Source organism: Hippocampus zosterae, chromosome 1 (assembly GCF_025434085.1).
Source record: "Hippocampus zosterae strain Florida chromosome 1, ASM2543408v3, whole genome shotgun sequence".
NCBI lineage: Eukaryota > Metazoa > Chordata > Actinopteri > Syngnathiformes > Syngnathidae > Hippocampus > Hippocampus zosterae.
The window spans coordinates 1,564,781-1,590,087 of NC_067451.1; the positions used below are offsets into that span (position 1 = coordinate 1,564,781).

The 25,307-nt window shown below is 45.2% G+C and overlaps 1 protein-coding gene across 4 annotated transcripts in view; it reads right to left on the reverse strand.

The window, feature by feature from the left end:
* The window catches only part of svep1 (sushi, von Willebrand factor type A, EGF and pentraxin domain containing 1), a 57,386-nt gene that overhangs the window by 22,296 nt on the left and 9,783 nt on the right, over positions 1 to 25,307 (reverse strand). For 3 of the 4 annotated variants that reach the window (XM_052071814.1, XM_052071806.1, XM_052071824.1), the window contains exons 4-14: positions 20,159 to 20,414; positions 18,946 to 19,122; positions 10,034 to 10,192; positions 9,108 to 9,287; positions 7,407 to 7,586; positions 5,423 to 5,617; positions 5,208 to 5,326; positions 4,988 to 5,117; positions 3,803 to 3,910; positions 316 to 447; positions 26 to 217 (exon numbers count right to left, since the gene is read on the reverse strand). In XM_052071814.1, coding sequence (XP_051927774.1) covers positions 26 to 217; positions 316 to 447; positions 3,803 to 3,910; positions 4,988 to 5,117; positions 5,208 to 5,326; positions 5,423 to 5,617; positions 7,407 to 7,586; positions 9,108 to 9,287; positions 10,034 to 10,192; positions 18,946 to 19,122; positions 20,159 to 20,414 — 1,828 coding nt within the window. Of the gene's footprint in view, positions 1 to 25; positions 218 to 315; positions 448 to 3,802; positions 3,911 to 4,987; positions 5,118 to 5,207; positions 5,327 to 5,422; positions 5,618 to 7,406; positions 7,587 to 9,107; positions 9,288 to 10,033; positions 10,193 to 18,945; positions 19,123 to 20,158; positions 20,415 to 25,307 lie in introns of those variants that run through there. The other variant, XM_052071835.1, reaches the window with a different exon arrangement.

Sequence of the window (25,307 nt, forward strand, 5' to 3'; positions counted from 1 at the left end):
TCGAAGCGTCTCGTGTTGCACGAACCCGAGCAGTCGGGTCTGTCCGGGGAGTAGGGAGGCTCCCACAGCCCGTTGTGGGCGCAGAAGTAGCTGTGCACTGCGTCCTGAGTGAAACTGTAGCCCTGCTTACACTGCAGCGTACAGTTGACGCCCGTCTCTTCGTCCAGGCAGATGAACTCTCCGTTCATCGGGACATACGGTTGCTCACAGGTCGTGCCTGGACACCAAAAAAAAAAAAAAAACCCATCAATAAATGGTAATTGCAACACACAGGCACGGACCGCTGTGATTGCAGCGTATGTCATCGTCGTTTACCTCGCACTGTGATGGTGAGGATGCAAGTGCGGCTGTTTCCCGCCGCGTCAGTGGCAGTGTACTGGACCAAGGTTTCTCCGACGGGGAAGAGCGAACCTGGAGAATGGCTGCTGGTCACCGACAGACGACCACCTTCAAAACAAACAAACAAACAAACACACAGAGTCAAAAATCACATTTCAACACGATCAGGTCAGGTGTTATCCTGCAGGGGGCAGTCTGAGGTTACTTTTCGGGGCAAAATGCATTCAAGAAGCATTGAAGAGAACTTGTCGCGATACACGATACATCACTGGCATCGATGGATGAATAAAGATGCATTCTGAAGCAAAAAGTTTGGAAGCTGGGAATGGCAACACGTGTGAGCCTCTCACTCACACTTGGGTAGGCATGTGCGGACACAATTGGGGGCAGGTGCTTCAGCATAACATGCCCACTGGGAACAGTTGAACTTTATTTGCTTGGTATGTGTTGAATGGCATTGATCGAGTTTGAGTGTGATTGGTTAATTCTGAACGTAGCCGCTTCTCAAATTACAAGAGGGTGTGTGCACTTGTGCAACCGCTACAACTAGCTGTATGTCTCACGTCTTCTGGCTTCTGGAAATTTTACTCTCACACACTATAGGATTATTCTGCACTCTGTCTCTCATTCCCCCTATTAAGTCACTATAAAAAAATTCTCATTCATACAATTGAAATTATTTTTGCTCATACATAAACTTAAAATACTCTCACACACTACTGAAAGGCTCTCCTCATGACTAGCATGCACTGACTGACACTCACACACACACGCACACACACACGCGCACACACACACAATTCAAACACTGTCACATCATTCCAGATTTTTTTTCATTGAGAAACAAAACTCTAACAATTCCATACTCACTACTGACACAGCAAAAACACTCTCACATACAAATGAAGTGCTCTCACATTAACGCAGGATGTTTTTTTTGCACATACACTACTGAAATTACTGTGCTCTCACGTGGATTACTGATGTTTTGTACTCATACACTACAGAAATGGTCTCACACTCACAACTGAAATTCTTTTTGTCCCCACACAAAGGCTCTGTCACAAACTACAGAAACACCCTCATTCACTACATTTTTATGCATATATAATTGAAACATTCAGCGCTGAGAGACTTACACCACAAGAAAGTCTCACACATGAATGAAATGCTCTCACATCAATATTGTTTTTTTTTTTTTTTTTGCTTATCCATGACTGAAAACCTCTCACACACACAACCAAAATTAGCTTTGCCTCTACAGACAACTGAAATGCGCGTGATTGTTCCCGCCCGTTCCTCGTGGAAAGGCTGAAACTTTTTTGGCTACGTATGTCAGAAAAAAAAAAAAAAAAATAAGGGGTGGAAAAACCTGAATGGCGATTGAATCCGTCCCGTTAGAGCACTTCGGGAGCAGCTGGGCTGACACATGTCTGGGGGTCTCCCTTTCCAGCCGAAATAAATATAAAACGTATCGTATGTGTGCGTGTCTGGCGACTGGCAGCTATATTTAGATCTGGCATCAGGGTGTGGGCCTGGAAAAACAAAACTCTGACGTCGAAAACGGAGCTGGCCTGACGCCGTGCGGCCTCCGTGGGAAGCCCGTGCAGCCTGTTATTACAAGGGGGGGTCAAGGGGGGCAGACAGGTGGTCGCCGAGGGCCTTGTTGAGACAAAGTCGAGTGAAAGTGTCTGTCGTGCACTGTGATGGAAAGTGACAAAGTAATACGTTTGGATTACTGTCTTCGATTTTAAGTGTCGACCTGAAATTTTCTTTTTACTTTTTTCCTGCCACATTTGAAAATAGCAGAAGCGGCCAAATGACTCACGCTGTACTCTATGTAAAATAAGAGTACAGATACTTCATCTAAATTAATTTCGGTAAACAAGGACAGGGGAAAAAGGGCGAAATCAGGAGCAATTTTGCCACTTTTGTCACACGGGGGAGCGAGATGATAAATGACACGGCGCCGAAATGCCATTTGTCATCTCTCACCGCGACATACGGCAGCTGGACAGATGTCGAGCAGCAGGATGCGGACAGGATGCGGACAGGAAGCCGACGGTGCAAATGTCCGCAGCGGATGAACATCGCAGATGTGTGTATGACCTCCTCCGATTAGGGTGGGGGGCATTTTTTTGAGAAATGGGGGTATGATTTAGAGCAGGCATGTCCAAAGTCCGGCCCGCGGGCCAAATACGGCCCGCGGTCGAATTTCATCCGGCCCTCGGCCCCTGTCATAAAATCAGCGCCGTCTGGCCCGCAGGTTTCATAGAGTACTGCTTCCCTCTAGTGGCTAAATGAGTAATAGCATTCACTAAATGAGTAATAGCATTTAGACACTAGAGGGCATCACTCACGAGTTAACAAGACATCACTCCGTGTTTATATTGACTGATATGTCATATTTCAAATGATCCTTGCAGTTGTGGTTATGTGTATTGCTTGTTCATTTCCCTGTTGTTCGAGTCAAAGGTTTTGTGACTATTGAAAAGTCATGGTGATACATTTTATGTTTCAAATCAATCAATTTGCACTCAGGAGACTTCTGTTTAAGAAAAAGTCAAGTGAATAAGCAGTTGCATGTGCTATACATGTTTCAAATGAACCAAAAGAAATTCTTAAGATTGTTGAAATTAAAATAAAAATGGAAATGTGAAACAGACTGGCTCACTAAAATTTGTTGAACAATATTGTTGTTCAATGTAAAGAATGTCAGCCAAGGTCGGCCCCCCGACATTTTACCACATAAAATCTGGCCCCCTTGGCAAAAAGTTTGGACACCCCTGATTTAGAGCAAGGTGCGGTAAAAATACTTTGTAGACTTTGTGATTTACTTAAAACAATGTATTGAGATTAGTGAAAAAAAAAAACACTGATAAAGAAATACTCCCAATTCGGGCCCGACTGAATAATTGTCCAATTTAACGAGCTGATATTAGCTCTTTTACAACCTGTGAAAATAGGCGAGTAATTTTTTTTCCCCAATTTTTGGCCAATTCTTTATGATGATTGTTTCCTTTTTTATTTTTTAATTTTACATACATGCAGAACAATTTAAGGAAAAGATAAATAATAAGGAAAGTAATTCAAACATCTCCCCCCCCTCCCCAAAATATAAATAAATAAATAAAGAAGGGACAATCGTCACTTTGACGCGCTGTTCACAACGCTATACGCATGTACGTGCGCACTGTGCATGTGTGAAAAATCAAGGGAACGAGCGCAAGTTCTCACATCTGTTTTTGGCATTGGAATGACAAACTCAACTTCAACATTATTTGTCTCTCTTCGAGACAATGACAATCCATCTTCCGTGCAGTCTCCCGAAAAAAACGCACACACAAGCCGGGGCCCCCTTTTTTTTCCAGTCGCCGGATGGAAAAGTGGAAAAGGGTCTTGTTTATCGGTCATGAGGAGTGCTCAGGAGAAGAAACCAGCGGAGCGCGGTCGCCAGACATACCTGAGTTATCGGAAAACTGCGGCTCCTCCCAAACCACCGCTGTCTCCGCGTCCGTGGCCTGGACCGTGGGCGGGGACCTGCACTTGTCAATCACCGGGGGCTCCGTATCTAGGCAGGACGGTGGCACGTGAAATGAAAAAAATGTAAACAAATCCAAAGGTGACGGCGGCTTGCGCCATATGTTTCCTATTAATAAACACTCGGCTCCACCTCCCGTGGTAACATATGGAAATGTTCACGGGGATTTTTTTCCGCCTGCCTACTGGGATTACAGACAAAAACTCAAACTTGATTGTTTGGGGTTTTTTTGCACCTGCTGAGATGAATGAGTTGCTTGAGTGACAAAGATCAGAGGACGTTTCCTGTAAATGTAAGCCTATAATTACACTTCCTAGGCTCACTGGGCTGCCAGAATGAACTCCGCAAATATCGAAACGCCGCTGAGTAATTGAAGAAAAAAAAAGGCTTTCTAACTGCCTACAGATGTCACAAAGTGACAGAAAAGCACATTTGTTTGTCTCCGTCAAAATTCTCAACTAATTTTAACATTGTTGCTTGATACCAAGATGCCACAAATTGGTCGCAAAGCAAATCATTTGTCGAAACGAAACTACTTCACTCACTTTGATAGTTCCTTGACGTCAAGATTGCGGCATTGCTCTGTTGTTGCCCAAGTAAAACACAAGATGGCAGTAAGCACGAGCCTAGTCCAACTCAAGCGCCTCAATTTAGTTCAATATCGTTCTTCGACGCCAAGATTTTGGCAATCCACTATTTTTGTCCAAAGGAAACTCCTCAACTCACCTCCGCATAAGAGCTAGTTCCTTGACTCCAAAACACCAAAGATGGCAGCAATGGACTATTTCTTTGTCTAAATGAAAATTGTTAGCTCACTCCACATAATCATTTGACTCCAAAATGCAACAAGATGGCGGCAAAGCACTGCTTTTGTCAAAATGAAACTCCACAAATTACGTCAACATAGTTCACTGAGTTAAGATGCAGCACGGTGCTGGCAAAGCACAACTTTTTCAAAATGGAACTCCTCAACGCCCTTCAACATAGTTCCTTGAACCCGAGGCGGCAATGTCAGAGTTCCATTCCCTTGACTTCGAGCACAAACCCAGCGCAAACATTTTCAAACGTTAGATGTGTGGCTCCAGAAAGGTTGCGAAACACGGTTACCAATGACAGTGACTGTGAAAGAACAGTTGGCCTGGTTGCCGGAGCGATCTGCCGCAATGTAGGTGATGGTCTCCGTTCCGATGGGGAGCAGTTGCGGCGGTGTGTACACCGGTTTCACCTGCACTGCCACCTAGAGGAAGAGTAGCATACTTGAAGAGAAAAAAAAACTCCCCACAAAAAGCCTTCTCACATCCCACAATGTTTCTGCAGGGCATCGAACCTCCTCTTTGGAGTTGTCGAGGACGACCGGAGCGTTCCAGACCACGTGAGCAGTGCTGCGTCGGTCATCCGTCGCCGCGATGATACTCTCCGGACACTCGACCCACGGCGGCTCGACATCTGAACGACCGCGGCAAAAACAAAAAAAAAAAGTCTCACGGCTTGAATACGGCTGGGCCAATCACAGGGACGCGGCATGCGCAATGGAATAAATACCTTTGCACACCGCCCGATGGACATTGGCGGTCCAGTTGCCTGAGCCGAGACATACCGCCTTTCTGTTTCCGTGGAGATTATATCCTTGCCGACAGGTGAGCATGCAGGCGGAGCCTGGGGATGCCAGCCTTTTCGTGCAGGCGGGGGGCGACACCAAGATGTTGTTCAGGGGCCCAATCGGGGGACAGCGCGCCTCTGGGAGCGAAAGGGCCAGGTAGTAAGATGCAGCCCACACGCAAACACGGGTTGACGTTCAAGTTGGAACAAAAAGGTTTGGAGGAACTTTCAGCCTGAAAATATCACCAACCAAAGTCACACTGAAACTTATTTCAACGCGTGTTTTTTACATTTGACAGAAAAATGGGGAATTCTTTTTACTAAAAAAAGGAGAGTACAGCATTTTCCGCTAAATTGCAGACCGTTTGCAGATTTGTAAGCATTTTTTTTTTCATAAGTATGGATAAAAACCGAGACCTGCCGTGAAAGAATCACCTAGAGGTACCCAAACTCCTCAACTCACTTTAATATAATTCAGTGATATGTGAAACCAGCAAGGTTGGTGGCAAAGTACTATTTTAGTCTAAATGAAACCCCTCAACTCACTTTGCCATAATTCCTTGAAGCAAATTGCCAAAAAATATGGGGCGAAGCACTATTTTTATCACAATGAAACTCCCCAATGAGTAAATGATTTTATAAAACATGATAACATAATATAGGCTTTACGCGAGTAATAGAGGCACTCAACAACTTGTTTTGGGGGAAATCCAAGTGAAAGATTTCCTTCTCAAATATTCAAGGAAGGCAACCCGAGCGTTGTGTTCAACAAGGTGGTTTTCAAGAGAGAACTGGAAGCCTTTTCTTTCCTTTCTGGGATGCAAGCCTACACCTCGAACTATGAGCCATGAACGGCGGCTTCTCTGGGAGGTTGAGGCCATCGTCTTATTGCGGCGTGCAAACAAAACGACCCGGAGCCCGGCTTGGGGATTTACGACGGAATCGCCGAGACAGACAAACAAACAAGCCGGCACTCAGACGTGTTCATGGGGGAGCGCGGTCAGGAAGCGGACCAGCCGGCTGTTATGAAAAAGCCCACTGAGCATCCACTTTCATTCTGCTCGCTACAGTGAAACTCCTCTACAACGAAATCATGTTTGCAGTAAGAAATTTTTCACAACAGGGGGTTTTTTCACTGTAGCAAATATGATCTCAGATGTAAGCACACACACACCCACACACACAAACGTATGTGTACTCTATTTTTATTCCAATAGTGCATAAGTATGAGCACACACTTATTTGACACTTCATATTGTCAGTGTAGAAAGAAAAAAAGGGAAAGAAATTGCGAAATTTACGATCAGCATTCACTTTCACTTACATCAATTTCTTGGATAATGTCTTTTATTTTGCTTGCTCCGTCTTTCATTTTGATCACCCTCTCTTCCAGCATCAGAGCTCTTAGCTGCTTGACATTCAAAGGTCCGTGTTGTAGCCATTTTAGTAATGCAACGTCCATCCTCTTCTGAATCTAACAATAACAAATACTTCCTGGCATGCAATGAACTTTTAAGCCAGCCACGGAACGCTTCGTAGTCCTCGATGGCCATAGTTAGCTCTCGAAGGCTAAAAACCTTACGCTAACTGGAGCGCTTATGAGAGAGAAGCGCTCCATTTAGCTTAAGGTTTGTAAGGTATGTCGCATAATTTCATTTGACTGTTTTTGCGTCACACAGCTCAAATTGTTTCCTTTGAACAGCAATCCTACTAGCTAACAAAGCAAACTAAAATGGCGTCCCGAAAACGGTGCTGAAAATGGGTTTGTAGTTTTGGCAAAATCCTGCTTCAATTGTTTACTTTTAAAAAGGAATCGTGCTAGCTAGCTAGCAAACATCTGTTTGTGAAATGTCATTGCCATTTCCTTATCTTTTTTTTTTAACAACACAATGTATGGTGACTTGTTGACCGGAGGGAGAAGGCTTACCCACACACCGAGGTAGGGGTCCACTCCACTGGGAATTGGCCAGGCAGGTGATCCTGGGATCCCCTTCCACTCGGTGACCTCGGTTGCAGTCCACCTGGCACTCCGCCCTGAGGGAGGCGCCACCGTTGCTACACTTGAGTGTGCCGTGCGGGGGCTTGGCGAGGGGCGGGCAGGAGCGTGCTGCACACAGATTTCAACGACAATACAATTAACGTGCGACACAAATATAACCCAATTGCGCACACATTGCAAAACTCTTTTTGGTGTTTTTTTTTATCCCAGCAGGCGGATGTTGTGGGCGCTAATTCTGTGGGTCCTCCGTTACTTGATGATATCATAAAAAGATGTAGTGTGTCAAATCTCCAGCAATCGGTCCAGGAAAAAAAAGAGGGTGCACGCTGTTTAATGCCACTCCCCGTTGAAGTTTACTGTCACACTTAACATGAAACAAAGAGGAAAGCAACAGCATAGCTGCGCTTTAGTAAAATCTGCTTAGCTTAATGCTAACGATCACTTGCAATAATAGAGGAAGAAGAGGTTAATCCTTCTTCCTTTGTGTCTACATGACTGCACAGTATTATACTGTCCCTGGTGGCTAAAGTGGCTACACCAGATGGAGAGGCACAATGAATTTGATTGCAGCATGAAATTAGAATGCACAAACTGTTTAATTCTTTACATTCAATGCATGTTTTTATTACCTTATTTTTTTATAAAGTACAAGTACTCTTTTTTTAGAGGGGGTTGAACTGATTAATGGCATTTCTATAAATTTCAATGGGTAAAGATGAGCAATACTTTTTTCAGGGTAACATTATTATCCATGGGTGTGAATGCGAATGGTTGTTTGTATGGGCCCTGTGATTGGCCACCTCATAGCGGGTTGACAATATGGATGAATCGTGTTGCGACTGAGGGATGAAGACGACTTTTTTGCGCGTTCTGTTCCACAGATGTTCCGGGGGAAGAAGGCATAGGCCGGGTCCAATTAAAGAGGGGGCTCAGGAAGGAGGAAGCAGACAGCAACAGGAAGGAATGTTATAGGGGTGGGGATGCTTGTCCAGATGCGCGTCAGGGAGTTCAAGAAATCAGCCAGGCAAGGCAAAGGAAGTGTTTCCGTGTGGAAAACGGCATTTTCAATTATGTGACTCACAAGATACGGAACGTCGGCGGGCAGGTTGATCATTTATAGTATACGTGTGTATGATCTTCCGTTCAGTCATTTGAGAGGACCTCACAGCTTTTTAGGGGGTCTCCAAGAAAGAGGGTGCCTGTCTGCTGCTCGTGACACAACACGCGACCGACATGCCCCCACCTTTTATTAGGCTTCCTTATAACTTTTTAATGCTTTTAAAATCAGATGTATGGAGTAATTTCAGATTTGTAAATTAATTGTAAATCCGAAATACGGGACATAAACTTTATTTTTAAAGAAAAGTGATGCTATTCATGTGCAATGTTTAATTGTTGGATGTTTTATTGCTCAAAAACAAGAAGTGGGGTCGCACATATGTTCACAAGGGCCAAAAATAAATTTTAAAAAATTGTCAACAGCCCCGCGACCCTTGTGAGGATAAAGCATGGACGGATGGATGTCAACAGGTACTCTAATCCTGAGTGTATTTCAACTTCTTACTGAAGCAGTTCAGTCACTATGGGATCGTGCAACACGCTGAATAATCAAATTGAGTTTACACTTACGTCTACAGGTAGCGGGCGAGCCCGACCAGGTGCCGTCCGCCTGGCACAGCCGGATGCCCGTACCATGGAGGTCGAATCCCGGCTGGCATTTGACGCCGCAGGCCGCGTCGTAGTGGTTGTTGCATACGTTCTGGATGAAGAAGCCGTTTTGCGGGGGAGACAGTGAAGGGCAGTGGACCACTGGGGTGAACAAACCAAAAAGAAGAAAAGCAGTGATTGAAGGCGAAAATGTCCAACTGTCGAATGCAAGACTTGGGTTGGAGCCTATCTCAGCTGTCTTCTGGCAGCAGGCGGAGGTCACCCCGAATTGGTTGCCAGCCAATCGCAAGGCACACAGAGACAAACAACCATGCACGCCCACACTCAGACTTAGGGACAATTTTGAGTGTTCATTCAGCGTGCCATGCGTGTTTTTGGAATGTGGGAGGAAACCGGAGTAGCCCACGCAGGCCCGGGAACATGCAAACTCCACACAGGGAGGCCAGGGCTGGAATCGAACCCGGTACCTCTGCACTGTGAAGCCGACGTGCTAACCACTGGACTACCGGGCCGCCTTGGAATGGTTTGAATCACTCAAAATGGGGAAGGAGCAGGTACATTTTTTTCAATTTCTGCATGATTTCTTTTTTAGAACGTAAAAATAATCAATCGGGAATTTGGTTTTGGAAAATATGCAAGGAGGTCAAATTGAATTTATTTATTTATTTTGCACAAAATGTTGAATTTTGGTTAAAGTGTGAATTTGGGGACCATTATCAATTGGGGAAGGTACTAAATTGCCCAATGTCCTGAATGAGCCAAACATTTGAGTGTTTGAATCGGTCAATGACTTTTTTTATTTTATTTTATTTTTTCCACGAGCCATGTGGAGCAACTCATGTCAACATTTTAATTGACACAAACGTGTCACTGATCCTTGCAATCACCCTGGCAGCTCAAGTCCACTCGCTGGTAGCCCGGTTTGCAGATGCAGTCGCTTAGTGAGGTGCTGCCGGGCCGGGAGGTGTGCTGTTGGTCCGGGCATGGCAGGCAGGTGCTGGAACCGCCGGGTGTTCCCTCCGGTTTGTAGGTCCCGGGTGGGCATGCTTTAAAAAAAAAAAAAAAACAAACAAAAATCTCAAAAAGATCCCAGATAGACACCAAACAAGACACAAGAAAGCGGCTTATGACATTCAGAAAGGTTTCAAATGCATCCGTCCAGTCAGTTTCTAGAGCCGTTGCGACAGCGGACTAGTGGATAGTAGACTAGTCCGCAACGCCATCAGGTCTTAAATCACTTTGGGGATCACACTAGATTAAAAACAGGATGCTGAGGCGCCCCATTTTCTTGGGACTATTTAATATCGTCAGTCATAACCTTTGCGCGTCCACACCCACGCACATACTTACACATGATCGCGAGATAGACAAATATGCAAGGGGGAAGAAAAAAAAACTCTCCACAGGGGATATTAGAAGGGATTTGTAGGCCTTAAGCAATGAGACACATTATGTGTTTTCCTTTCCAGCCGTTTACAACTCGCAGGAGTGCTGATGTCAAGCATGAAGAATAAAGACGCAACACGACCGTTTGATGACAACTCATGGAGTGGCGGTCAAGTCACAAGGCCGAGTGTCGATTCGGTGGACAATTTCAGCCACGTCTGAAAATGAACAGGAAGACAGCCATTTTGGTTGAGGCAACCATTTTGGGAGAAAATTCCAGAAAGAGGGACCTGAAAAGTTGCGAAAATATTAGCCCCCGACACTAGGTTCAGCAAAAAAACACACATTTCGGTGGGTATGTCTGTTGTAAGACAACGCATGAAATAGTCTCAAGGACCCATAGCTGAAATTGAACAGGAAGTCGGCCATTTTGGTTTGAAACAGAGTTTTTTTGGCCCGAGCTCTTTAACCCTTCAGAGCGTTTCGGCGGCGACAATTTTCACGGTGACACGTGTCGCCGCCGACACGTTCATATTTCAAGGCTCAGGTTGTAAAGGGATAACAAAGGGGACCTGGAAAATATTAACCTCTGACACTAGGTTCATCAATTGACACAAAATTGGGTGGTCATGTCTGTCATAACAGGACACACAAAAAAGTCATGCCGAAAACTGAACAGGAAGTCCACCATTTTGGTTTGAAGCAGTGACTTGGGGATCATATTCTCATGTAAAAAGAGACCTAGAAAAAACTAGCAACTGATGCCGGTTTGACCAAACAACAAATTTCGTGGACATGTCTGTCATAAGATGACACTTGGAAAGGTCTCAAAGACCCATGCTTGAAATCAAACAGGAAGAGTAGAACTGGAAAGCTAAAAAAAACCCTTGTCACCAGTTTCACACAATGACATGAAATTGGTTGAATATGTCCGTCATAACACGACGCATGAAAAAGTCTCAGGACCCTTGCGTGACATTTAACAAGAAATCAGCCATTTTGGTTTGATGCAGGCATTTTGGGGCCCAAATTCCACGACATGAGCAGTCTGGAAATTCCGTCGACATGTCTGTCCTAATATGCCGCACAAAAGAGTCGCATGGAACCGAGCCTGAAATTGAACAGGATGTCTGCTATTTTGGTTTGAAGCACCCATTTGGGGCCAAAATCCCGAAAGGTTGCATGTTTTGGCTTACCGTGCACACAACAGATGGAGGCACACAAGCACACACACACATAAACAGACACACAAATTCACGCACAGTTCCGCAAGCGCAGACTCTCTGGCCTGTTCAAGCCGGCATCAGGCCAAGATGGGCGGGATGAGCAGGAAGTGATGAAGGACAAAAGAATGAATTTCCTTTTGAAATGTATCAGCACGCCACAGGCCACATAATGAATCTGCATCCATTGTGTTTGGACGTCGCGGCGCTCGGAATTACACAGCAGCCAGACGTCGAGGCCTTTATTTAGAGAGAAAGTAGGGCGTCAACGGGCAGATGAGCAGAAAGCAGCAAGACTTTCTCCTTTGATTGGCTCCCAGTCTTTCGTTCAAAAAAGTGGCGCTTTATTAAATTCAAGTCATAGAGTCAACAACAAAGTCAACCAAAGCCAAACCCCAGTCGTGCTAGTAGAGCAGAGAATATACGCATGTGACTTGAGTTTTGTCAGTTGTTTGACAGTATCAAACTTCGGGGAAGTTAATTTCGCTTAGCCCATCTATGGAGATTCCCACTGCATGTTAGCATGAAGCTAAGAGACTTAAGTTACCAAACAAACAAGCGGAAATTGTAAAAAAAAAAAAGGCAACACAGACTACTGCGAGTGCTAACAAACCAAATCTTCAATCTCGAAGTCATAGGGGTTGAAGCCGTTAAAAAGAAACTTGCTGTAGTACGAGGCCCTCAGGGAAACGCAACCGCAGCTTCCCAAACTAACCTAGGCTAGATTTCACGGCCGGAGCGAGGTAATTATTCTCTGAGGCAGAACTGGGAAGTGGAGGAGAAAAAAAGGAAAACGCAAACAAAGTGCAGGCCAGCTCATAAGCGAGGAGCCAACGTTACAATCACACGAGAACGATTCGATTAGACTGGCCTAAAAAAAGACTGGGCCGAAGACGAAAGGTTTATCCAGAGGCGCCGCAGTGACCAACATAGAGAGGGCGGTTTCAACTCGGAGGGTCATATCCGTAGGTCCCGGTGTACATTCGCAGGCCGGCTGCCACAAAATCCACAAACACATGCTAGAAAACGCACGGCCATCCACACGGTGCAATTACAAACGCGGCTTCCCACCTCTTATCTTCGACACAAATTATCTAATTGCAAGGCAGCAAATCTCACAATTTGATGTTACCGACGGAAAGACGTCTGCACATCTGGTCCAAGTCGACATCTGGTTTATTTTATTCTGCAACCGAAGCCGGCCAGTTCCAGATGGGGGAAATCGAAATTCTGCCATGTCACCGCTGCATCTGAGCTTCCCCACAAAGTAGGCCAAAGGACGGAACGGATCAAACGTCACGAGTTTGGTTTTCTGCGGGTTGTTTCGGTGCCCTGACATGTTTATTGGTCGTGAGAACAACGTGTGTGGACATAGCGATACAAGCAGTGAATCCCACATCATTGCAGGGGATATGTTCCAGACTCTCCTGCAGTACGTGAGAAAAATGAATTTAAGAAAAGCAGACATTCTGGGGCCTGAAAAAGGAGCCTGCAAAGTGGGGAGGAAAAAAAAATCGCCACGAAATTCAGTCGACAAATCTGTCATCAAAGGACGCATGAAAAAGTCTCAAGTAACAATGAATGAAAATGAATGGGAAGTCGGCCATTTTGGTTTGAAGTGGATATTTTGGAGACAAAATTCCATGAAAGAAGGTCCTGCAATGTTATGGGTGGGGGGGGGGGGGGGTTGACAATGAGCCCCAGGCACCACTTTCACCAATCTACACAAAATTTGGTGGACATGTCTGTCATGACACACAAAAAAGTCTGACAGACTCTTGCCTAAAACTGAACAGAAAGCCAGCCATTTTGGCTTGAAGCATGCATTTTTTTTTGGCTAGGGGCAATGAAAAAAGGGATCTGGAAAGTTTACAAAAAGCCCCTGACAGCAGTTTCATCAGTCACCATAACATTTAGTGGATATGTCAATCACGCCCGGCTGCAGAACGGAACTATGAATGAAAGTGAAGAAGGAGTCGGCCATTTTGTGGTGAAGCGGCCATGGCGTGGCCAAATTCAATGAAAAAGCAGGGTGTCGAATTAGAAACCCTCCACACCAGTGTGTCACCAGTGTCATCGATCGTCACGGAATTTGGTGGACATTTGGTGGTCTCAAGGACCCATCAATGAAATTGAACAGGAAGTCAGCCTTTTGGGTGTCCAAGTAGTAATTGTGGGCAAATTCCAGGGCTCGTCCTTTGCCAAAGTTTTGATCCATCTCATCCTCTCTCTGGACTACCCTGGCATGGCTCAGTGGGCTCGCTTGTGGTCAAAGGCCCTCTCACGGCAGACATTCAATGAAGCCGGCTCCTAAATTCCAGAGTCTTGCGAGAGAGACGTTCCACTCATAAGTCAGACTTAACATGTGCATAAATAGACACTGGAAATGGACAATCAAAGTGTATAGTCTGGCCTGCGGAACACATTCACGCCAGAGTCTGACAGGGGGGTATGGAAGGTAATGGGGGCGTGGAGACTAAAATGGTGGTTTTATTTGGTGTTAACACAGCCTGTATATACATTTGCTCCAACTTGGCACACAACAATGAGTGTGATTTGACATGTTGGACCTCTTACCATTGCACGAAGGAACGGGATCCAGTGAGAATGGCCATTTTCTACCAGCCCCCCCCAAACCCCCCCACAGACACAAAGAGGCAATTTCAAGGAGGAAGTCAAGCGATCCCGAGCTCATCGCAAGAGCGACGATGGCTCTCGCAGCCTCCCAAGGACAAAGTGCACATCCCACTCGCTTATTACAGACTACGGGAACGCTGGGCATCGGCGGGGAGAGTGAGGCCAACCGCAAAACAACTGTACAAACACGGGCAGCTCTCCAGACTGGTGAGCTTGATTACAGGCAGCAGTGTGCTGGGAAACAAGTGACAAAAAGGCCCACGGTGCGCGTGGGCCACGGTGTAAATAAACACTGGGAAAAAGCAAAAGCTCTGAGTGGTGACCGGACCGGACCTCTGGGTCCCACGTAAAGCTTACATGATGGATAGGCTAACGTCGGTCCGCAAAGGCCACCGGTACCGTTCATTAATTGATATAAAAACATACTTGTTTGTGGTGTTTTCCGGCCTGTTTGTAGCCCTGACGCTGAAACAAGAAGAAACGGCAGCACGAGTCGTTGAGTCGCCAAACATGGAGGTGCTGTGTGTTTTCACCGCCCCACCAGAGAAACAAGACGCTATAAGGAGACGGGCACGCCGTCCAGTGTGTGTGTGTGTGGGGGGGGGGGGGGGGGGGGGGGGGGAATTTAAGGTTTACACAGGCGAGAGGTAACAGAGAGTCCTTACTGTTTATAAAAACAGACCCACTCCTTAGGTGCAGAAGGCTGACTTATTACAGCATCCAACTGTAAATTACTGAAAACAGAAGACCACTTTCATCCTTGTGCTGGCAGCAGTGAATTTGGGGATGTGGGGGCGGTGAAGGGCTGGGGGGTAGCCTTTCCAGAGCAAGACATTTTGGAAATGTTCACTTTGAATCACCTCGTGGGCAGTAAATTGCATGTCCTTGGGTGAAACTGGTGTTGGGGAGGGTGGGGGGGGGGGGCTAATTGTGATCTTGCCAGGCACCTTTTTCACAGAATTTGTCCCCTCGGTGGGTGCTTCCCCGTTCAATTTCATCCATGGTTCCGTGAGACGTTTTTTGTGGATGCTGTTATGATAGACACAGTCACCAAATTTTGTGCCGATCTGTGAAACTGGAGTCCGGGGGGCTCCTACGGTCCTTTTTCCTTTTTGTCTTCTCCACAACAAAATGGCTGACTTCCTTTTCAATTTTAGAGATGGGTCCTTGAGACTTTTTTGTGCATCCGTGTATGACAGACATGTCCCGCAACATTTTTCTTCTTCGAAGAAACTGGTGTAAGGGGCTGATTTTTTTTTTCTTCAAACTTTTTAGGCCTCTTTTTCCCAGCGTTTGGCATCAAGATGGCTGCATTAACCTAAAATGGCTGACCTCCTGTTCTGTTTCACGTACGGATCCTTCTGACTTTTTCGCGCATCTTGTTATGACAAACACGTCCACTGAAATTGGCTCCAGAGTAACTGATTCACACCGAAACGGCAGACACCTGGTTCATTTTCTGGTGTGCGTCTTTCAGACTTTTTCCTGCGTCCTGTAACGACATCCATACAATATCCACCAAATGCGTCTCGATGGATGAAACCGGTGCCGAAACCACCCCCCCGAGAGTTGTCCATGTCTGGAAAATCAAGCTCAGCTTTCCAGGAGTTGCTACCGAGTGAGTTTAAGGACACCGCAAGAACACACAGTCCAGAGCTGCTGTCATTCCCCGCAGGCTCCACAAGAGGCCACAGACCCCATTTGACTCTCGGTCCTTGTAGGTCTGGACCACTTCCCCAGTCTTCTCCATCACAGATGTTGAAGAGGTGACAATGCCCCGTTTGTAACAGTCCGCCAACTGTGTCGAAATGAGGCCTTGCCTTTTGTCTCTGCTGGAATTCCACTGATGTATTTTTTTTGGGTGGGGGGGGCTTTCGCTTGGCTTGGATGGGTCGATAAACAATGCTGCTCTACACAGTGGGGATTTGGATAGGGCTTCCAACCAAATTGTGCAGCCAATAATCACAATAAAAATAATAGCCCCCACTGACAGCACTGATGCTTTAGAAAAAGGGACCAACACCAACCCCGGCAAACCTCAGAGTCTAGACCAGTGGTTCTTAAACTTGTTGGAGGTATCGAACCCAACCAGTTTATATGCACATTCACGGAACCCTTCATGAGTGAAACATAAAAATGTGATTCACGAAGTGTTCCTTCGGTTTTGTGCTGCTCAACTTGGCAAGACAAATCATGCAGATAGGACGCTGACTCCCATCACTTTTTTTTTTTTTTTTTTGCTCGGCATAGTTAGCATGTATTAAAACTTTTTTTTTTTAATCACACAATGTACTATCACGGCAGTCACTCGTTGACGACTGAGCAAACTATATTTCCTCCAGCACTGATTGGACAAGAAATGTTATGTGATGCAGCGGGCATGTCGTAACTAATTGACGTGTTGAGTTGGGTGTGTCTTAACCTCCATGGCAGAGGCTCCGTCGAACACCTGAGACTGAAGCCAGGTCTAGAAGAACCACTGGTCTAGACAGCTAACCCACCCGAAGCCACTAACATACGGTACAAACACACACGCGAGCGCGCACTGCGGAGGAGGCTGCTTGACTCTGGCAGCAGCGTTTTGCTGCGACTGTCTAAAAAGCTGACCAGTGACACACACAGAGTGGCCAGAACTCACACAGCATCTCGGCTTCATTCAGCTGGGCTCACTTGAGCTAAACGTTGGCTCCATCTCCACAAACTTAAAAGCCGGTCAGGTGTATTTGTGCGCCCAAATACCAGGGGTTGCATAACTTTTTTTTTTTTAAGTGTAATTATAAATTTAAGGGGCAAAATTTTGAGGCAGACCGAAGTCCTGGGCAGGTTTAATTTCAAATTTCATACACAAGCTAACTCAATGTGCTTTGCATAATTAAAAGTACACAATTTAAGAGCAAACAGCAAACAAGTGAACTAAAAAACATGTAAAAGTTGTTTTAAAGTAAAAGTAGTAGTTTTAAAAGTAAAAAAAAAAAAAACATAGCTTACTAAAATTACTAAAACAGTATCCAATGCAAGAACACGGGCCTATTATTCATTGAATGACAGTATATGTATGGCATAAAGAGTATTTGCTGTGATAGATCGTACAAGATGGCAAAATGTGCGGCGGTGTTGTGAGAAAAGAAGTGAATGACGAAGGACATGTAAAAAGAATCACTTTCAAGTGGAGCCAGGCTGTGAGTCAGTGCGTTTGATACGTTGTACACTCTATCTGTAAGTAATAATTATTTTGCAGCTTTTTCACTCTTCCACAGCAAAATGTCCTGTTTTCTTTGCTTTTTGGTCAGAAACGGGCATTTTTGGTGAAACCAACCCACGTTCAACTGCTGATTACTGAACGGACAGAAAAGCTCCAAGCAAGAAGCTTGTTTTCTGCTCAAGATCTCTCTTCCTTTGGTAGGTTGTGTGCCCACGTGAAATCTGCGAACGTTGAACCACCAATACATGGGGTTTAATGTCGTGTGTGTATTTTTTTTTGGTGACATTTTGATTTGGTGGAGTGCCGCGGGATTTTTCTCCTGAAAGATATATGACCTCCACTCAATAATCGTTAAAAAACACTGGCTTTTAGAGTCTGACTGTATCAAAGCGAGCTCTTAAAGGCCACAGTTACTCAATCACTCACTCTGGAGCCAGTGCATCTGTTAGTCATTGCGTTTGCAATCACACACACACGCACACACACACACACGCGTGCACGTACACGCGCACCTGAGCTTGTTTCTCCCCAAAGCAATGAACTTTTAAAGACAACGAGACCACCTGCCAGTGTGGACTTGCAGTGCGACCGACGACGCCACGGAAACACAAGATGGGGCTTAAAGAGACGACGTTAAATCAAGCGGGTTGAGGGATTCTGTCAGGACGCCGCGCACTTCATCATGGCCTTCCTTTGCTGCGTTGACGCGATTGAGGCCAACGCGCGAACAAAGTTCATCAGCTAGATCACTTGTGACAGGGATGAGGTTGAGGCTCCTTCAGCAGACATTCTCCTAATGCTGCCTTTTGTGGCGTTTCAATTCACTTGTCACAATATGACTTTGATCCCTCATTAAATTTGGATTTTAACATGCGGAAGATGGCGACTTTTTATCTAGAGAAAATGTATTTTAATCATTAATTCCGACATCCTTCTGGCAGACTTGGTTCTCTTGTGTCATCTCTTGTGACCTCGCACAGTAGGCGGGGGACACCCTGAATCGGTTGCCAGCCAATCGCAGGGCACACAGAGACAAATAAAAATCCGCGGTCACACCCACAACCTAGGGACAATTTAGAGTGTTCAATCAGCCTGCCATGCGTTTTTTTTAAATGTAGGAGGAAACCGGAGTACCCAGAAAAAACCCACGCAGGACCGGGGAGAACATGCACACAGGAAGGCCGGATTAAACCCACGAACCTCTGCACTGTGAGGTCGACGCGCTAACCACTGGAACACCGGGCCGCCCATATACATATACATATACATATACATATACATATACATATACATATACATATACATATAGTGTACACAAACACACAATAGGGCCAATTTCGGTATAACTCACCCGTGCACTCGTGCTGCAGACCCTTGCCGTAGTATCCCTTCTCGCAGATGCAGTCATAGCGGCCGGTGTGCGTTCCGCACTTGCAGCTGGCCATCACGTCGCAGCAGTCGCGACCGGCCTCGCACAAGGATGAGCATCGGGACAGATCCTCCTGAATGTAGCTGCCCGTAGGGAGATCTTGGGAAATTCGAGTCGGAGGCATTAAAAATCCATCCAACATCAAGACGTCTCGTTCCCACTCATGTGACAAGTGATCAAGCATGTGACTGAAAGCCTCCAAGTGCACTTGGAGGCTTCCTTGCCGACTTCATGACAAACGTGCAAGAGACACGGCGAGACTGGGGCCGCTTTCTGGGTTCCCACGGCCTCATCCGAGTCTGCCTCTGATCTTTTACGACTGCGTCTCCCCACTTCAGGCAGACAGCCTGCAAGTCGCTGCTCGGGATTTACAGTTTTTCCACATTGTGTTATTTCTCAGCCGTTTCCCCAAATGGATTAAATTCATTTTGTCTGCAAAATTCTACCCCCAAAAATGTGAAAAGTATTTTGGGTTTTGAATCTTTCGGATTTAATCGTTTATACTTGGGCATTGATGCCATTTGTCAGCCCATCGATGGCCTTTTGCATTATCTGTTAGCATTAAGCTAGCGCTAGTGAATTGCAAGAAGGAATGATGTCTTTTGTTTATAATACAAAGTGTGTAATTATTTTGATTTTGTCTTCCTGTACACACTTTGAATCGAGCACATTTCAAAGTGTCTTTTCGGAGAACGGCTTGTTATCTGCTAAACGTCCTGCCATGGGAATCCCCTCTCCTTCTTCATGACTGCTGGCATGACTTGAAAGCGCAACACACCTCAACCGTTTCCATCTGAAAATGTTTGGACATTCTTCATCAGGCCTACGTGTGTCAAGTCACCACCTTGAAAAAGTACATTTGTTATTTTATTGCTTACTTGACGTTCAAAGTAACGTAAGTTTTTATTTTTTACATTTTGGTTAGACTACAAGTTTAACCAAGTGGTTACAGCTCTGCTTAATTAAAATTGACGCAGGGTTTTGCCCAGACTGAATCGGGCAAAAAAATTTTTTTTTTTTTCTTTGTTGCTCGGCTCAACCTAACATTTGTCATAAAAAAGATGGAAATGGTTCTGCTCCATTCTACCAAAAAAGAAAAAAAATTGCCATATGCTTAATTTGCCCGACCTCTTACCTTCATGCAGCGCCCGGCGAGCCAGCGCTTCGAATTCGGCAAAGTTGTGCAGCAGATAGCAGTGCTGGTCCTTGGGGTGAGAGGCCATGTCGTGCAGTTCTCGGATGTTGCCCTGCCAGATGCCCAGGGTGAAAATTTCCACGCCGCGCTCCCTCAGAGCCGCCGCCACGGGGCGAGGATCGCCGCCATTGGAGTAGCCGTCGGTGATCAGGAAGATGACCTTGCTAGCGTTTGTACGGGAATGGCGCAGGATTTGCTATAAGGGGAGACAATCAAAATTCATTCGTTGGCTGGGAAAATAATTACAACGGAAAAATATTTTCATACACATAATCAAAATGAAAATGGTTTCAAAAAAATATGAGAAGTAAGCGACACCACACATAGTGTTTATCAAACTCACTCAAACCAACTGTGATGATAGCAAAAATGTCCTTCCTTTTCCCCTTTTCAATAGCGCACGAGCTTTTAGCAATCATTTTAAATCGAGCGATTTTGTGAATTGCAGAATAGTTTATTTTAATTTATTGGACAATTCTTTTTTTTTTCTTGCACTCAACAAACACTCCAGATGGGGAAAAAAATAAAAATTGTAAAAACTAAACTAAAATAAACCCTTTTCCAAAAATAAAACCTGATTATAACTAAGTGAATTTCAAAAGTCCAAAGGAAACCCAAACACCAAACCCCATCGAGGGACTTGAACTAATTGAGTGAAATGGGGACAAGCGGGACAAGAAAATGATGGCCGGGGTGCACATAAAGTGCAAGTTAGATAATCACCCAGGCTCGAGCCAAACGGGCAGGACTCGCGCGAATATCGACCGACGTCACACGCGACCGCTAAAAGCAGCCCTCAATTGTAGGCTGCTTCAAATGCCGACCTCAGCAGGAGCGAGGAGTGAGAGAAAATGCCAGAATGGCCTCAAACTGTCATGATTTCCCCGACAGACAAGCCAGCTGCTCGCCAATGGTCCAAAACCGCTCAAAACACTGGGCAGACGCCCGATACGGTTCCCAAATTAACTTGAGCTGCGCATTTATAATCCGGCACATACAATTAGACGGTGAGGCACTTCTTTTCAGGGGTCCGACAAGCTCAAAGTCCCTCGCTGGTTTGTGACCCGTGGAATCAGGTGGTGTCTCGACGCTCGGGATGACGGCTGCTCAGTTAGGCTCTTATCAAAAGCCGGAAAAGTGACTACTACTGGTCTTAGAGCCAAGGAACTATGTTGTAGTGAGTTGAGGAAATGATATTGGGACAAAAACGGAGCTTTGCTACAATCTTGTGGCAGTGTGGTGCCAAGGAGCTATGTTGAGGTTAGCTGAAGAGTTTCATTTTAACCAAACCAGTTTCTTTGTGTCTAGGAACTGGGTCGAAGGTTAGTTGAGGCGTTTTGATAAAAGTTGTGCTTTGCCATCATTTTGTGAGATCTTAGTGTCAAGGAACAATGGTGAACTGAGCTGAGTAGCTTCATTTAGGCAAAAAGTCATGCTTGTATCATCTTGAGGCATCTTGGTCACAAGGAGCTACATTTAAGTGAGTTGAGGAGTTTAATTTTAACCAAATACGTTATTTGCCTCCATCCTGTGGCGTCTGAGTGTTAAGGAACTGTGTTGAAGTGAGATGAGGTGTTTCACATAGACAAAAATAGGACTTTGTCGCCATCTCGTGAAATCTTGGCGTCAAGGGGGTACAGTACTTTAAAAAGAGTTGAGAAGTTATATGTAGACAAAAGGAGTGCTTTGCCACCATCTTGTAACACCTTGTTGCCAAAGAACTACGGTGAAGTGAATTGAGGAGATTCACTCTGACAGTTTTGTGGCATCTTGTATGTCGGAGTGAATTGAGGCGTTGCACGTGGACAAAAGTGGTGCTTAACCACCATCTTGGTGGCAAGGGCCTGTTTTGAAGTGAGATGAGGAGTTTCACTTCGACAAAATGAGTGATTTGGCACCATCTTGTGACATCTATAAGCAAGTACAATCTATTTTGGCACGGGTGTCAATCGCGCAGCTTTTCCGTGTTCAAAGAGATCAGGGGAACACATCGTCACTTCCAACTTTGTTCTGTTCAGAGTACCTTCACCACCTGTGAAAACAAGGGCTGATTTTTGGGTCCAATCCTAGGAAAGAAAGGGCGTGACGGGTGTGACGAGGCGAAGGAGAGAAAGCTCTGGCGGTGGCTGTCTAATTGGCCAAAGGTTATGCGGCCTTGAGCAGCAGGAGCCTAATTACAGAGGCCACGAAGCGAGGCAACGCGGCAGCGAGGCAGCGAGGGAGGAAACGGACGGCTGCCTTCAACCGTCAGCGCGACTGCATTCAGGAGAACTTTCCGTGGCACCGCTCGCTTAATATCGTCGCCGGTCAAATGTAAAAGCTCCTCGCTGCTCTACTACATAAAAACTTCATGCTGGTATACAGTAAATACAAAAAAAATTGCAACAAAGAAAAGTTGGAAACACAGCTTGTGCTCTTTCTTTTTTTTCACCCACAGAAGAACTGGGAAGAAAATGCGCACATTGTAAGTGAAAGCCATTTGTTACGGTGACGCCAGCTGGAGTTGAATTGCTATTTGATGCGCCAAATAGAAGAGGAGCCATAAAGCACGGAATCCCTGCGTCTTAGAAGAACATGCGGAGATGAGGCTGAAAAGCTCATGTGCGCCCTTGTGTAAACCACATTCGATGAAGGATAACATAATAAACCTTGAAATTGGGAAGTATAAGCAAAAACAAAAAAACAAAAAACAAAAATATGTTTCTTGAAATTGTTTATTTTTATTGAGAATTAGATCATTTATAACATTTATAATAAAATATGTTGTAAAGGTTCTTGGGCGGAGAGGAAATGTACAAAAAAAAACCTAATAATAAATTCTTCCCCAAAAACATGTCTTAAAAATTCCCTAAATAATTTTCCCTCAAATGTGTAACCCCCCCAAAAATAAGTTTGACTTTTTTCCTCTAATATTTAAAAAATATGAATTAAAAGAAAAATATTTTTAAGAGTCAGCAAAATTATTTTAACGAAAAGGTAATTACCCCTAAATTTTACTCTTGAACAAAAACACTTTTTATTATCAAAAATAATACTTTTTACTACTTTATAATATTTTTTCTTACCTAAAAAAATACAAAACTAACAAAAATAAATCTAAAAAGTGAATTCTAAAGAACAAAAAAATATTCTTGGGAATTTATGAAATTAATGAAATGTAATCTCTTCAAATAATTGTAATTGAAAAACTAAATTTACATTAAAAAAACAATGAAATTCTAATCCTGCGTAAAAGTGTAGACTCAAAAATAGTTTTTTTCTCCCAAAATGAAAAACATGGAAGAAAATAAGAATTTAAGCAATAACGATTTTAAAAATCCTGACAGTAAATAAGTAAACAGTACATGATGATGCACATAAGAAGCCATGCCGCTTTGTCCTGTCGGCCATGTTGGCCCAGGTCCAAGGGAGCGATAAGAAGCTGTCGACAACGAGCGCATATCAGTGTGTGTGATTTGGAGACGAGAATGACAGAGTGCGTGTTGGAGGAGCGCTGATAACAACCAACATGCCTGCAGAGATTTGCAGTAAAAACGTCAACAGACTCCCGTGACTTGCATCCAGCGTGACCGGAGATACGGTCATTTTTGGGTTGTTATTGATTTTTTTTTTTTTTTGCATCCACCCTTCCAAAACAACAGCAGCAAACCGACCACATCCGTTCAGAGAAGAACCCCCAAGGCACACTCGCACCTCCTCCCCTCACCCTGCCCCATTCACTTCGGAAGTGAGAGTGCTTATTTTGACAAGCTATCTGCTCTGCTCTACGCTTTCGGTAAGGCAAACATCAACATGCGCAACACTCCACTGGCGATGGTTCTGAGCAACATTGCATGCGCACAATCTCATTTCAACATTCCATGCAGTCTGACCGAGTTGCTATGCTACGCTAATATTTTGCTTGGGTCACAATAACGCCAGTTGCAAGCTGTGTGCAACTGGCTTCTATGAGCCTGCTAGCAGGTCTTGCCAAAACGTCGCAGCTAAACTACAGCACATTCAAGTGGGCTTTTACTGCATTTCCTTGAGTGGCAGAGATCATGACTGCCGCGCATCATTGAAAGGTGACAGCCCGTAGCGTCAAAGTCACTGGCGGACATTTCCTTTGGAGCCCCCCCCTGACCCTGCCAACAAACTATTTGCCTTTAAAGCCTCAGCACCATTCACATCTCCACACCTTGGCTGCCGTTGGTTTATCAGCGCACCGCGTACGCGTCAAGCGCTGAGCAAGGCTGGCACAGCGATTGGGAGCGCTATTTTAAGCCTCGGGTGGGTGGTGATTGCAGGCGTTTGGGTGCTGAAGTGGACTCGGTGGAACGCTTTGGGAAAGGGTTGATCCGACTGTGCGGTCATTTTCAGGGGTATTTCAATGACATATTTGGAGTGACCGGCATTGTGTTCTACTTTCGAGGTGCTCCACGAATCACCGCCGAGTTGTTGTCCCCCTGCGCTACAGAACGGCGGCAGTCTTTGACGTAGACAAATGGGCTTCCATTTCCTCGGGTCGAAGGCCATCACGTCTGTTGAACTCGGCCGACCTCACGGCGCGGATTTCTGCGCCTTACCGCCTCGTCTGTCAGCACGCCGCCGCAGAGGCGCGTTTGCCGAGTTCAAAGAGCTTCGCAGTGACAACGGGCAGCAGAGACGGGTCGTGTGTCCAGACGGGGCCGAGGTTGCTCAAAGTACAGATACCCCGGTGATGTACAAATACTGAGTCGACCTATACAAAAATTGTTTCCGCTCTTCGATTAAAATGCAAACTGACAAGTCAAGGAAAGATACATTGGAGCCCACACCAGGCCATACAATAAAAGCTCCAAGGAATTGTCTGTTGGAGTGAGTTGAGACTTTTCATTAGGACAAAAAGTAGTGCTTTGTCACCCTCTTGTGGCATCTTATTGCCAAGGAACCACGTTACCGTGCGTGAGGGGTAAGCACTACAGGTCCAAAGTAGTGCTTCATCACTAGTCCGGTGCCAAGGAACTATGTTTAAGTGAGTTGAGGCGTTTTCTTTTCAACAAAAGTCATGCTAAGTGGCCATATTGTGGGATCTACATGTCAAGGAACTCCGTTGAAGTGAGTTGAGTGG